This window comes from Orussus abietinus, unplaced genomic scaffold (assembly GCF_000612105.2).
Source record: "Orussus abietinus isolate OABI.00-Male unplaced genomic scaffold, Oabi_2.0 scaffold994, whole genome shotgun sequence".
Classification (NCBI taxonomy): Eukaryota; Metazoa; Arthropoda; class Insecta; order Hymenoptera; family Orussidae; genus Orussus; species Orussus abietinus.
In genome coordinates this window covers 1-15,561 of record NW_019395138.1, presented here as the reverse complement: position 1 = coordinate 15,561, position 15,561 = coordinate 1, and the positions used below count along the sequence as shown (strand labels likewise).

At 40.7% G+C, this 15,561-nt stretch overlaps 2 protein-coding genes across 2 annotated transcripts; both read left to right on the top strand.

Annotated features, from left to right (window-relative positions):
- The first annotated feature begins 393 nt into the window (after positions 1-393).
- Positions 394-3,846, top strand: LOC105700726 (speckle-type POZ protein). Its single transcript, XM_012426869.2, has 3 exons — positions 394-415; positions 2,916-3,539; positions 3,676-3,846. The coding sequence occupies exons 2-3, from the start codon at positions 2,932-2,934 to the stop codon at positions 3,824-3,826; spliced, it is 759 nt and encodes a 252-aa protein (XP_012282292.1). The 5' UTR covers positions 394-415; positions 2,916-2,931; the 3' UTR covers positions 3,827-3,846.
- On the top strand, positions 3,828-4,907 carry LOC105700725 (speckle-type POZ protein-like). The gene has a single exon (XM_012426868.2). It carries the CDS (start codon positions 4,013-4,015, stop codon positions 4,817-4,819), a length of 807 nt encoding a protein of 268 aa, XP_012282291.1. The 5' UTR covers positions 3,828-4,012; the 3' UTR covers positions 4,820-4,907.
- The last annotated feature ends 10,654 nt before the right edge of the window (positions 4,908-15,561 follow it).

Here is a 15,561-nt window from a genome sequence, read left to right as displayed (position 1 = left end):
AAGTTCTTTGTCAGAACTATCAATTTTGGAAAACGTACCGACGCAAACAGGATCAATTGACGACGGAAACGAAAATTTTATGTTTTAGTGCGACACGTCTTTAATGTGTACCCCCCGCATTTTTGCAATGCGATACCCTCGCTCCGGCTATAATGTGCAAAATGGCATAAGATGCAATTTAGAGTTAAAAATGAAAATGGTTAATAACCATATTAACACATTTCGTGCCACGTGGTCGCTGACGACTCACGGTAGATTAACCGTTTTAGTGCCAGGAGTTTTTAAAAATTCGTGTCGGATTGTGCCATAAAGCGCGATAGCGTTGCGAATTAACGATCGGGACCAAACATCACTACACAGTTCACCACAGTACGCGAAAAGCGCGATCGCGCTGCGTGGCACCAAAACGGTTAAGGTGAAGTGAAACACGTCGAAAAAATTGATCGACGTCGGTAATTTTTTTAGTTAATTTTTTAATATTTTATATAAATACCTACGTTATCGACGTTCGTGTTTATATCGACAGCTGTGTCGAATTATATTGGGTATTGGACCAAATAGCATACTCCACCTGTCGTTTTCGTACAATAATTATAAAAAGATCGAAGTAAAACTCCAGAAACTCCCAGGATTCATGGTTTTCGATGCCCAAATTGACTGCAGAATGTCACCGTGTGCTATTTGTGATTTCAGTGCTAACTAAATTTTCCCTCCGAGACCGAGACCGATGTTACCATTGTTTTAGCACAGAAGCGCACGGAACACTTTTTTTTACTTTATTCCATTCAAATGCGAGTTTCTCGATTACTAGAGTGTTCTAAATTGTTGTACAGTTGTCCCGAAACTTTCGTATCTCATATTGAAGCCTTCAATAGCCGTATATTGAACGAAATATGAAGTTCGACGCAATTTTGGTTCCGGTCTTAGCTGGGTTAAACCATTTTTTTTTCGAAAATACAAATTTTGAAAGTGTCTGCTAAGTGCTCTCATGTTATGCGTCAAAGTTTCGGATAGTTCGGTTCAATACCTATAAAAAATAGTGTTTTATTTGTATTAATGATTGATTGGAAGTTTCATTTCACCTTAATACGTTTTCCCCTTGAGACAAAATCGACATATTGTTTTATACAATTTCAGATACTCATTGTGTTACTTGTTTTGCTGAATACGGCGTAGAACTTGAAAATTATCCTAAAAATATCATTGTTCGATACTGCGAGTTTCTTGATTGATGCATAGCCGCCAAGCGCAGTGGAAATGAAACTTCTGCCGATGACTGTGTAGAAAAGGAAGCAGTGGTATGGTTGAATAGATGGAGGATTATGATTGTGTACGGAGGTTTCGGAGGTTCTAGAATTTAGTATAATGCCGTAAATATGTATCATATTACCCATGTAAAATGAATCGAATAATTGACTTTATAAAATAGATTTTAAGGATTTATGAAATTTGAATATAAAGTATAACCACTTAAATCAGCTTTGTAGTACCGCTTCCTTTGCTACACATTTAGTGCCTAGTGAACACTGTTATACAACTGTTGGGTAAATAATTCGTTTCCGAAACTAACATGTTATGTAGCACAAAAGTAACATGGACGTTAGATGTTAGTTATTATTTTCCACTCAGTAAGGTAACATGTTATATTAATGTTATATTAATGTTATAATTTCAGTTACCTTAAAATAATATTAATTTTTCATACATTTAATGAAAAACATTCACGCAATTTTATCCAAAATTATATAACTTTTTATTTTTAATTATTTTTTGGTACTTGACAATAGTTAGATATTAAATGACAAATCAGTCTTTCAATGAAATTATGTAATGATGAACTATCTGATTTTACTTAAAGACAATTAAGATTTCATTCGACTACCAAACAATGACTGATAATGTATATGCGCGTATGAATTAAAATCACGTTTTTTTATACGAGTAGTAAACAAAATATGACATATATTGATCTTATGACATTTGACGATGAATCATGACAATGACGATGATGTAATAAAATAAATGACAGCATCAATGTAGTTCTGTTTTGTTACAATTATGTGCTGCATATGCACAGTAATATCAGGACAATAACATAATGTAAGATGAGAGTAACAAAGTTATGCTACATTTATATAGATATGATAGTAACAAATGTTATGTAACCTGTTAGCTCCATGTTACATAACTGTTAAGTTCCTGCATTGTAACAAATGTCATGTAACTAGTTAGCTCTATGTTACGCAACTGTTAGGTTATTACATTGTAACAAACTTTATGTTATTTGTTAGTTTTAAGTTACATAACTGTTAGGTTTGGTGTTCAGTGGGTAATAGAAGTGTCATTTTCAACGCTCCGGGCGACCAAGCACCAATTTCTTTTCGGCATATTGTAGTACTACACTATTGCAACGATATAATTTCATCCACAAAACGACTATATTGTTTTCGACTATAATCTTTATTTATGTATGCCTTTGTTTCTTCGGCAGATACGTGCACACGATTAACTTGCAACATGTCGACAGAGACACCCATAACGAATATCACAATGGAAATGTGTAGTACCTACCTCAACGTTGATCTAAAGATCTTCGATTTCCATTACTATGCTCAATTGAATAATACGTTTGAGTCTATCGCGGTAATTCGAGAGCCGTATATGTTGCGTATAGGTGTGAAGCATGTTAACAATGTTAACACTTGTTCCATAGTTACTTTCTATGATTCATCGCAGTTTAATAATTACCAGTTCCGAGTTTTCAGGAATTCAAAAGAAATTTTCTCCGCGTATGCCGGAGGTTATACGGTAGTTTATTTGCCTAAGGAAAGCATAGACTGTTGCAAGATAGATTGCAATTCTTCCACACGAACGGACGAACTTATGTTTAACTTCAAAATTGAAACAAAATACAGAAATTTCGCCGAAATTATGTACGCGAAACGCGTGGTGATCAGCGATGAAAACTTTGGAATGGCCCATAAGTGCACCGAATGTTTTCTACCGATGTTTCAATCGAAGTCCTTCGTGGACGTGACATTTCGAGTGCAAGGCACGGAGATTCCGGCACACCGAGCCGTTTTGAAGAAAAGCAGTTCCTATTTCCACGGCATATTCACGAACGGCATGCAGGAGGAGCAAGGCGTAGTCGATGTTGCAGACGTTGACGTTGAAATATTCAGCGAATTGCTCAACTTCGTTTACGGGGCTAGTTTTCAGAACATTAGAGAAAATGCCGAGAGACTTCTGGTGGTGGCGGATAAATACGATTTCAAGGATTTGCAAGCTGTGTGCGCTACCGTGTTAAGTGATCAGTTATCGATTACAAATGTCGTACACGTTCTCGGTGCCGCCATTCCGCTTCGGGTCCAGGCAGCGAAAATTAAAGCCATACATTTTCTTAAAGAACATTGCGAGTCCATAATCCAGACCGAGGATTTTCAGTCCCTAATGCACATAAAGCCGAAAGTCATGATGGAAATATTTTGTGCAGTTTGTACACAACTTCAGGGATTCAGCACGTCGGATTCTATTTGCGGGTAAAACGATAGATTCATTTCGCCACATAAATTGGGGCCCTTAATTTCTTTTAGTCGACAATGTATTTTTAGTAAAGTGCCACTCCATTGATCGTTCCTGAACTACGCGTTAATAATAGTCTAATGTTTTTTGCAGATCCCTGCATCAATCCAATGACAATATAACACCGACCTGTCTCCCTTTCCATATGAACAAAGTTACTATTAATAGTGAAAAAGTCAGCATTGAATGTAATGTGCATGATTTCCGTAAGCACTACAACTTGCGTCACACATTTGAACTCTAGCCACATAGGCATGCGTTTTACAAGTGGGTCGTTAGGATCTACCACCCTTACGCTAATGTCTCTTCGCAACAATTCAGCAGTCTTCCACACTGGCTCGGTATCGCTATCATACCGAAATGGAAAAGAACGAGCGTTCATGAAATAAATTACGCCCTCAGGGTTTGTTTGATTCACAACTGCAAGGAAATGTTGACATTCAACGAGAACCAGTCAAGCTCAGGAGAAGTGCACTTTCTTTTGCCATATGACACCACAATTTACAACACGGACAATGAATTGATCAGTGACCATCTCAAAGTTTCTTTCACAATGTTTCTACCATCGTGTTCCAACACTAAGTTCATTACTTTTATTTCTGAGCAGCCCTACGAGAACCGAAGCGGTAATAACTGTGTAAACGATCGTGACGAATCCATTCAGTTCTCGCTCACGGAAAAGTCATTCGATCTCATCAACTTTCAAGTTAAGGACAAGACATTTTCGGCAAGTAAGACTCTAGTAGCCGCACATAGTGTTGTCTTCTATAAGAAATTAAAGCACGACGAGGCGAAGAGGAATTTCACCGTGGAGGATGTAGATCCCGAGATTTTTCAAGAGTTACTGAATTTTATGCACGTCGACAAATATAGTATCAAGAATATTGAAGACATTGCCGAAAAACTGTTCGAGGCGGCGAATATTTATGGTGTAAGAGGCTTACAAGCATTGTGCGCTAAAGTACTGAGCAAGAATTTGTCGGATGGAAATTGTATGTCGATGCTTAGCATTGCCGTTTTGAATAAGATCGAAGATTTAAAATTTAAAGCCGTATCTTATTTTAAAAAGAATTGTGAATCCACAGTGGTAAAAGATGAATTCAAGTCTTTGCTACGCTCAAATCCTGAAAACATGAGTAAAGTTTTGTGCGCCATTTGTTCGCTAGATTGTCATGAATTAAACAGAATAGAGAGGACGACCTATACATTCCACGAGAAGAAGCCAAAAAACAATTAAGAAATTTTGCTGATATTTGTAATCACTTTTATTATTGCTTAGATTGCTTAAATGTGCAAAACTATAACCAATAAATTGTTATTTCTTTTCCCGTTTGTCTCCGTCATTCAATTATCCGACGTACTACCTTACCTAGAATATAGTCATAGTCAGATAATACTGTAAAATTAGTTTTTGACATATAAAGATAATGGTGGTCTACACTACACATATAACATTTACGCGTTAGGCCATTTTGAAAGAAAGGGTAACTAACCATATCTGTTCTGCCCGGCTTGTTTGTCGGGCAGTGGCTGTATGAATACCGATTGTTTTTGCAAACAGAATTCCAAAATGGGATATTCATACAACTGCTCACGTGAAGAAGGAACGTACCCAAATAAAGTGAGACCTGTCGCAAACAAAACGAAGCTTGAATTTATTATAATATTAGTTTGACGAACGACTTGTTGAATTTTGTGAGCTCTTCACGCGTGAATACTCGTGACAGATGCAGATGCGATGGCGAAAGTTGACGAGAGACGAGAGACTGACTTACAGGAAAAATACAACATTCCTCCTCTGGTCGTATTACATTTCTGAGGAGGAGGTAGCATATTTTTTATATAGCGATTGGCTGACAGATTTTAAGAAAGGCGGTTAAGGTGAAGTGAACCCCCTTCAAATCAGTCGATTCGAATACAACACTTTTTTTTTAAGGATATTAGACCAAACTGTCCGAAACTTTGACATATCACTCCTGATCACCTAAGAATTGTCCTGACACATTTAAAATTTGGATTTTTTTTTAAATTTCTTAACTTAGCCCAGACCAGAACCAAAATGGCGTCGAGCTCTCATATTTCGATCGATATACAATTATCGAAGGCTCCGATATGAGAAACGAAAGGACCAGGACAATTATACGACAATTTAGAACACTCTGGTAATCGATAAACTCGCATTTGAACGGGATAAAGGTAAAAAAAGTGTTGTATGCGCTTCTATGCTAAAACGATGGGAATACGAGGTCTCGGAGTGAAAATTTAATTGACCTGGAAATCACAGATGGCGCTGGGGGTTCCCTCTGCAGTCAATTAGGGCCCCAGAAAACGTGAATTCAGAGGATTTCTGGTGTTTTACTTCGATTTCTTGATATTTATTGTACGAAAACGACAGGTGGAGTATGCCATTTGGTACAATATCCAATATAATTCGACCCGGCTGTTGATATAAAAACGAACGTCGACAACGTAGGCATTTAGAAAAATCTTCCTTATCGACGTCGATCAAGTTCCTCGACGTGTTTCCCTTCAGCTTAAAAACCAAGTAGTAGGCCTTGTGATTGGCCGATAGCTGTCCAATACGGTTGATTGAAAACGGAAATTTTCTGGTTCCCGTGGAGATGGAAAAACATTCTGTGTGCACGGGTACATACTGCGCACATGTGTTAGCGGTAAAGTTAAAGAAGGTACGACGGTAAGGAATAGGGACGGTCAACCCGAGACAATTCTAAAGAATTCTAAACCTCCGCGATGGGACCTTCGGGGCAATATAACCGTATTGTTGAAAACTAAAATTCACGAACGGATTTCGGAGGGAGGAAATTGCTTAATTGGTAAATGGCCCGACTGGCCCAAGCAGGCAATAAGTCTCTTTCTGGAAATTTGTGTGACATTTCTAAAGCCGCGATGAATTTAAAATACATGACTATCGCTTACGGAACAATGTCCAAATACCACTAATTGTTTCGATATAATACCTGCACGCCTTATTTCAGTAATAACAAAACCGGATCCTATTCATACTAAAGGAATTGAGTCCCTAATAAATTCAAAACTCAAAGCCCCGTCTGTCAAACAAAATTTGTTTATTTATTTCTTTTACGTCGCGTCAAGTGTTCTGGTCATTAGCGACGCACCATTGAGTTAAATAGGGCGCTCACCACTCTAGCGATTTTGCAGGGCCTCACGGGGACAACGATACCGAACGTATAGAAATACCGTTTAGAAAAACCGATCGAGCTTAACGAGTGCTCGTATCGAAGATGAAACGTTGACCTGTGTTTATATGGGAGCGATTTTCGGTAAGTGGTCATTTTCCTATAAAAAAGTGCAACGACATAATTTCAATGCCCTTTTACCTAGGAAGGAGGTGCTTGATCGAAAATCGCTCCCATATACACACACGTTAATGTTTTATCTTTAAAACGAGCACTCGTTGAGCTCAATCGGTTGAGAAATACGCTCAAAATCGTTGTCCCCGTGGAGCACCTTTTTCAGGATTTTCGAGTTTCTCGCGAGGAATTTGGGCATTCCTTGGCAACCGTTGTCGACTTTAGGCGGAGCGTCCAACTGGCGTGTGCGGGCGGCCGTGTGTCACCCACGTTTCGGCGCCTAGTCCAGAGGCGTCCAGCCGTTGTGTTAGTTCTATACGTGCAAAATACACACACATTTTTCGCCCGTTGCTAAACACCGCCCATTGTGCGTCGCGTCTCCCTCATCCGAGCGAGATAGTACGTTTTGGTTACCTCCCACCGAATTCGATGCTAATGCCATCTAGCGGTGGAAGTCATCGTCCCCACTGTGGTGGTGAACGCTGTTAACGATTGGATGGGTTTTATTAAGATATAGTGATTTGCATTTATCTTTCCACTTCTTAAATATTATTTCCCGGAAGTACGTTTTCGCGTCATTTAGAGACAATGGTTCGTTGTTTCCAGACCTTTTATTGAGGGTTGCAAATTCTACGAGTCAAACAAATTTTCTCATAGTTGATCCCAGTGGACTTATTGAGTAAGGTTCAGCAACGTTGAAAAAAGGGTTTAAATCTAATAAGGTTCAGGGTGATTTTTATTTTCTGAGCATTCTTTCGTCCGAATCGTTCATTGATCATGGTAAGTCTTGCCATGAATCGGCGTCGCTTCTCTCGGGGTTAAGGTGAAGTGAAACAAGTCGAGGAACTTAATCAACATCGATAAAGAAGATTTTTCTAAATGCCTACGTTGCCGACGTCCGTTTTTATATTGACAGCTGGGTCGAATTATATTGTGTATAGTACCACATGGCATATTCCACCTGTCGTTTTCGTACATTAATTATGAAGAAATCGAAGTAAAACTCCAGAAATCCTCTGGATTCATGCCTCCTGGGCCCTAATTGACTGCGGAGGGACCCCCTGCGCCATCTGTGATTTCCAGGGCAATTAAATTTTCACTCCGAGACCTCGTATTCCCATCGTTTTGGCATAGAAGCTCATACAACACTTTTTTTGCCTTTATCTCGTTCAAATGCGAGTTTATCGATTACCAGAGTGTTCTAAATTGTCGTAAAATTATCCTGACCCTTTCGATTCTCATATCAGAGCCTTCGATAATTGTATATTAATCAAAATATGAGAGCTCGACGCCATTTTGGTTCTGGTCTAGACTGAGTTAAAAAATTTTTTTGAAAGATCCAAATTTTTAATATGTCAGGACAATTGTTAGCTGATCAGGAGTGATGTGTCAAATTTTTTGATAGTTTGGCCTAATATCCTTAAAAAAAAGTGTTGTATTCGAATCGACTGATTTGAAGGATGTTTCACTTCACCTTAACCTCGTAAAATCAGAAGATAACTAATTACCCCGGCAATTACAGGAGAAGCGTTCGAAAATACATCGCTGTGCCCGTTCCAAGAAGCGTAATCCGTGAAGAAAACGCGAGCAGAGCGTAATAGGCTCATGGGTATACCCGGAGGAGCGTTTAAATTCACTCTGCCAATAGCGCGTGTAAGAGAATCGACGGTACGGGTTAACACCGCCAACAGCCACTTCCTTCCTCGAGGTCGTGTCCTGGTGGAGTCAATTCTGGCGTGTACGAGTTACTGCCAGGACCGACTTTACGCAGTCCGTCTGTCCTCGCGTGACTACGAATGATTTTTGTTTCAGAAGCCCATCAAACGATATCATCCAAGCACAACACAAAACCATCATACAAAACATCTGAGAACAAACATTAATGGCAAAAAACCCTTCTTCGTACTTATCGAAGACAACTATTTAATCCGAACAACAGCCAACTTCGGGAATTCAATGATAGATTTGTCTCAGGTAATTAGTCACCTTTAACAGGGGTTTATAAGCAATTAATAAGTAAATTTTATTCAATGATGTAATACAGGTAACCCTCCTATAACACGGTAGATAGGTTCCTAAAAAATGCCGTGTTGAGTGAAACCGTGTTATATGAGACTCAAAGCCAGGACAAAAATGGGGGATTACGTTCCGAAAACCTATAAAAAACAAACTTTTTTTTTTAATTCCACATACGCAACTTAATTTATATTAAAAATATAAATGTATGTATAACACAAAATGAAAAAAAAAAACAAGAAAAATTATTTTGAGGTAAAGGCACTATAGTTTATTATTCCTTCCCGTCATTATTTTAAGGTAATTTAGGTTTTAAATATGTTAAACAAAAATAGTGTTATCCAGTACTGTAGGAGTACAGCGTCGTACAAAGGTTTTCGCAATTTTTTTATCGTGTTAGAGCGAAACCGTGTTGTAGGATACCGTATATATATAAACTCAACAGAAGTCAGATAGGGTATGTATGCGAAACGGGATAAGACCTAAGCTTACGGAAATATATAAAGAATAAAATGTTAAAAGAATAAGTGGTGGTAACTTTACATTTTGGAAGGCGGAAACCGATTGCGACCCTGCCGTACACTCTTCAACGTGTACCACGATTTGCGCTACAATGTACACAGGCATTCGCTAATGTGTGTCAATATGAGCCGATGTGCGCCGCCGTGTGCTTCTCCGCATAAACGAACCTAATCTGCCTCGGTACACGCGAACGGATTTTCTAAGCGATTCAAGTGAAACTAAAATTTAAATGTCGCGCTACCGTACTATTATTGCAACATGTTAATAATCGTCATTGACGTCAAAATCCGTAGGAGTAAGTCTCTCGGGCGAAAGATTCCTAGACTCGAAAGGATGGAACAACGACATGTGACAGATTCTATCCTCTTATTATGCGTTTTCTTTTATAAGAGCCTAAAGAGTGACGCGTACGCACAAAAAGACAGATCTAAGAACAATTTTTAAAATACTAAAAATGGAAAGTAAGAAAACAAAAAATACAAAAGTAATGGCGCGCAGGGTCCCATCATAAAAACTGACAAAACGTGCATGATCTTTGATTCCGAAAATTCCCGTGGGCAAAATTTCAAGTAATAAAATCTATTCTACATCAAGTTATTGCGTGATCACCCCAATCCATAATGAAACAACCAAGAACGCCACTCGATTAGGAGAATAGTGTTTAGGATGAGCTCCGCGGAACTCTGGAAGTCCATCATCTAGACAGCACATGTTGCACGAGTGGTTTCGAGGAATTTTGGCTGTCTTTTGGGTAAGGGCCGCCATAAACAGTGTCCAATTCTCGACGTAAATCAGAGTCCTAGATGAGGGTTAAGAGCAGCGAGGGTCTCTTTACTGGTTTACTGTCTAATGAGGGAGACGTGCTCAAAAAATTCTATGAAGTTTTAGGCAACCCTCTTGAAGGAGGGTATAGTCGCACTTTTGCGATCTACCCAGGGATTCGAAAGCCACTCGGGCGACATTGTTCATTCCCACCCGGAAGACAAGACGCAGACAAAACCTCTTCCTTAAAAGTTAACACCCAGTTCAATTCAGGAATCGGTTAGCTCAGGACTTCATCGAGACGCTCCTTCTTCACACTCTTATCAACTTTACAGCATTTTCGGCTAGGCTAAACTATCCTTTGGTAGCCTCTCTCGCATTCTACTAGTCATTTGCAATAAACGGGGTTTTGTTTTGGTTATCTCATTCGTGTAATCGAGACTTACGAATCTCTCACGTCGCGTATCTTAATTTGGCTTCGCGTCTGATTAGGATATCACTTCTCATAACATTTCTGGTCCTTCGAGCCAGATTGAGCGCGAGTGAATACAACGATTGTCTCGTCGGTCAGTTTGGGACAATTCGTCCTTGGTTTAGAACTTCTGATTAACGGATTTTGGGACCGCTTCTGTATCGTGGCACTGTGTTAATATGCGCGTCGATCTTGAGTTAAGACCATGGAGTCTCCTTTAAAACAGCTACAGGAAGCCATCGCCTGTTTTATTCGCATTCTCGAGAATCTGGATTGGCGATGACCCAACGCACGCAAAACCGCTTGGAGGCTCGGTTAGAGGGATTGACTGAGCAGTAGCAATACTTCACGAAACGGCATTATGAGTTAGTGACTTACGGGATCCGAGGGCGGATCATCAATATTTTACGGAGAACATTTATGACTCAGCCCAGGATTACTATTGCAATGCCAGAAATGCCATCGTGGAGATGCTTAAGGCGTTAGCTCCTCGTCTGAGGAGCCACGATGGTCGGGGAAAATCGAGAGGGTTCGGTGACGGCTCCTACGCCCACCCCGAGCATGGCACCTGAATCATTGTGTCTACCACGCGTAGACGTTTCACACTTTTCTGGGGACTATCTGCAATGGATGCATTTTCGAGACATGTTCATATCCATAGTGCGCGATCACCTCGGACTGAGAGAGGTCCAAAAACCCTATGACCGAATAGTAAGCCTCGAGGAAGAAGCTAAAGAGTTGCTCGTGAATCTAGAGATTACGGTAGCTAATTACAGAATGGCCTGGGATTGGTTAGTCGCGCGTTCTTATATCAGGGAGCTCACGGCGACCTCTCAACGATAACTAACCTTAAATGGATGGCATCGGACTCTCCCGTAGAGTTGAAGCGGATATATAACACCATCACCTCCACTGTGGACGCCAACTAAGGGCAGCCGGTGACATCCTGGGATGCTGTGTTGGTGCATCTTACGGAGCAACGACTGGACTAAGCGACAATAGCGATTGGGCGGATGCTTTGTCAAACAGCACTGAGGTACCAAAATTTAAGACCTTACAGGAGTTCGTCTACGGTTACATATGGGCATGGGAACGGTCACGCGGATTCGGAACGCAAGTAATAAACCGCGTACGGTTGCTCCAACCGCGGGAAATTGGAAGACACGTGACCTACCAGGGGTCTGGGATCGCGCAGCAGTGGCTAAGAACACTAGGTGCCTTATTTGTTCGAGCGCACACGCACTTTTTGCCTTTTCGTCGTTTAAGGATCTTACCGTGAGACAACGACGTAATATCGTGGCGTGGCACCGATTGTGTTACAATTGCTGAGTGCGAAACACCACGTGCGCGCGTGTCCATTACAGGTACGCTACCGCACCTGCAATGGAGTGCACCACACCCTTCTGCCCGATGGCAGGGGGTCATCGGAACGGACCAACGGCCAACTGGGTGTAAAGGATACTTCGGAGGACTCGGGCATCGAGCAGACGGTACCGAATACCATCCAGATAACAGGCAGTGCGACTAAGAACAGTACTGTGCGGGCGCGGCCAGTCTTATTAGACACTGCTATTGTGAACGTCGAATCGACATCGGGTGGGAAGATGCGCGCCAGGGCCTTAGTCGATGAGGAATCGGAGTATTCCTTAGTCTGCGAAGCCGTGGCCCAATACCTACAGCTACTGCGTAAGTCCACGCGAATGTCAATTGTCGGCGTGGGGGGCAACGAGGGCTGTCAACAATCCTGGTTGTTCGTTCGCAGATAGAGCCTGGGTTCGTACTCGAACTACGAGCCCTTGTCCTGCCCCGGCTCACGGTCGACTCAGCAGGTGGACGAAGGAGCTTGGCCGCATTTATTGGGACTCACATAGGCCGATCCGGATTACGCGGTAAGTTCAAATATCGACCTTCTTCAAGAAGACGATGTCTACGGGGATCCTCCTGGAAGGGCTAAGGAAGGGCTGCGCGGGAGCCCCGCTCGCGTAACAGACCATTCTGGAATGGGTACTGTCGAGATCGGCGGTATCCTAATTCGGGTCGCCTTGCAGTCGACGGTTTGATTCACCTTAGCAGGTGCGATAGTGCTATCGACGAGGTCAACGAGTGAAATCACGACGTGATGCGAAGTGTAGCCTAAACGTCACGAAACCGTACGTCGCGAGCACCCTGCCATTTGCCGCGAAAAGTTCATACGCAATCTTCGTGCGTGGTTCGCGGAGTCTCGTTCGAGGAAAGACGCAGAGGTCGGCTTCCGTGTCGACCAAGAACTGTACCTTCCTTTCGCGATCGGTCACGAACAGATGTTATGATTGCGGGCAGGGGTCGCCGGACGCCATTAACGACTGCCCTGACAGTTTCCTGTCTCGTGTGTGCAGGGTGTGATGCTCTTTTGCGCCCTCGCCTGAAACCGCGCATGGTACCAGCATAATCCGTTTCGCACCCTACTGTCCGCGCGTCGTTGGCTGCGCGACCTGGACCGGCGGGGTGAAAATTGCCGTCGATCGGCATTGCGCGAATTTCATGAAGCCGCAGATCTCTGCTACAAAGCGGCTACGCTGGCCTGCAGGCCTGCAACCGCTTGGCAATCAATTAGTTATTACATGAAATTTATGCACTGTAGGAAAAAATAGTACAGGATTTTTCGACTCCTTTTTCAACAAGGATAGCGCTGTCTAAACCGTGACCATCGTTTCCATTGCATCCTGTATAACGTTTTCATCAAATAATTATAAATAAATCGAAGTAAAATTTCAGAAATCTCCTGGATTTATGGTTTGGCACTCTTTTCTCCTACAGTGCATAGTTTTTTTTTATAATAATTAATTGAAGCACAGTCAATCAATGGCGTACCCTAACGAAACTCATAGTGGTGAGGACGCCCGCTACGCCGCAGACAGCCGAACACTGCCTTACCGGCGTCCTCTCCGCTATGCTTTCCGTTGGGGAACGCGATTGATTGCCTGTGCCTCAATTAGTTACTACAGGAAATTTATGCACTGTAGGAAAAAATAGTGCAGGATTTTTCGACTCCTTTTTCAACAAGGATAGCGCTGTCTAAATCGTGACCATCGTTTCCATTGCATCCTGTATGACGTTTCCATAAAATAATTATACAGAAATCAAAGTAAAATTTCAGACATCTCCTGGATGTATGGTTTTTGATGCCCTAATTGATTGCAGAGTGACATCCTGCTCCATTCGTGATTTCAGTGGCAACTAAATTTCATCTCCGAAATCTCGTGTTACCATAATCTTAGCATAGAAGCGCATAAGACACTTTTCTTACCTTTATCGCGTTCGAATGTGTTTCTGGATTACTTGAGTGTTCTAAATTGTTGTACAATTGCCCTGACATTTTCGTTTATCATATCAGAGCCTTCAGTAATTGGATATCGATCGAAATATGAGTGCTCGACGCCATTTTGCTTCTGCTGTAGGCTAAGTCTTTTTCGGAAATTGAAATTTTGACAGTGTCAGGATAATTCTTTCGTGCCTAAGGTTCGGATAGTTCTCTCCAATACCGTTAAAAAAAGTATTTAATTCGAATCGACTGATTTGAGGGGGATTTCACTTCACCTTAATATGATTCGTATCGCCTATGACGCATTAAATTCACCGTCGGTACTCAACAAGGTGCACATTGGGCATACATCTCGATGTATTTTTTCCATTATCCAAGAAGTTCCAGTCACGATGAATCAAAAGAACATTGCTTTGTCTATGCGACTTGAGATACAAATATATCACTCGTTGATTCGTTCAACGATAAGATATACTTGACGACTTTACACCTCGATAAGATGCAGCTATTTTAGGTGTTGATTAATATAACGATACCATGAATGCCGAAAATACTGCGTAATTGCCCAGTATATCCGTGCTTTTTATCTGCTTGGATTTTTCTAAAGTCCCAAAGAATATATTCTTTAATNCACTCGTGGCGCCCTCTTTGACTATACCCTTCACTTACCTCGTAACAAGTAATCGTAAGTTACGATTACTTGTAAATTACAATCGTAACTTACGATTACTTGTAAATTACAATCGTAACTTACGATTACTTGTAAATTACAATCGTAACTTACGATTACTTGTAAATTACACTCGTAACTTACGATTACTTGTAAATGAACCGAACGACACGTCGATCAGTCAACGAAAAAAATGTCACGGTATAATTCTGACCGCAACTCATATCGCTCCGTTTCTCGTAAATCAATTCTCTCCGGTCGTCACTATATCGATCGATTGTTAAACGATGAACTATTTTATTAAAGAAAATATACACGGTAACAAAAAGCTCACGGATGCTATTTCTGTATGTCATATTTTCAGAATCACAAAATGTATTACAGTTCACCAAAAAATAAGAAAAAGGGGATTAAACAAATTTACCTATCGTTGCAGTTTTCGTTTTATTTTTTAACAAATAAACAACATCGTAGAAAATGATATCAAGTAGCAACGAAAGTGTGAGATACGATTAGGAATGTATGATAAATTCGAGAATGATATAAAATAAAAATTAGAAAAATTATTAAACATTGGTAAGAGAGAACAGAATATTATCTCAGTTTAAAAAAATAGTTTATTAATATTTATACAGTGAAATGCCGTAGGAAAATTTACAAAGCATCCACTTTCGGAAATAGAAGCGGAATCATGATATCATATCTCTTATATGTTTACGTTCTACACCTTTCTTTGTATTCCTCGAATAAATGGACACCTGTAAATCATTAAATGAGCATGTAAATGAGCACCCGTAAATATAAGTAAGACTTTTCTTATCCGAGTTTTTTATAAACGCAAATCTGAGTAACTTTTATGAATTGAATTAATTCAAAATAGGTATCCAAAACGCAAAATACTATT

Bases quoted from the DNA above. Each gene is read 5' to 3' on its own strand.
- LOC105700726 (XM_012426869.2), top strand. From the start codon at position 2,932: ATGTACGCGAAACGCGTGGTGATCAGCGATGAAAACTTTGGAATGGCC. The intron at 3,540-3,675 runs GTAAAACGATAG...TGTTTTTTGCAG, and splicing joins ACGTCGGATTCTATTTGCGG to ATCCCTGCATCAATCCAATG.
- LOC105700725 (XM_012426868.2), top strand. From the start codon at position 4,013: ATGTTGACATTCAACGAGAACCAGTCAAGCTCAGGAGAAGTGCACTTT.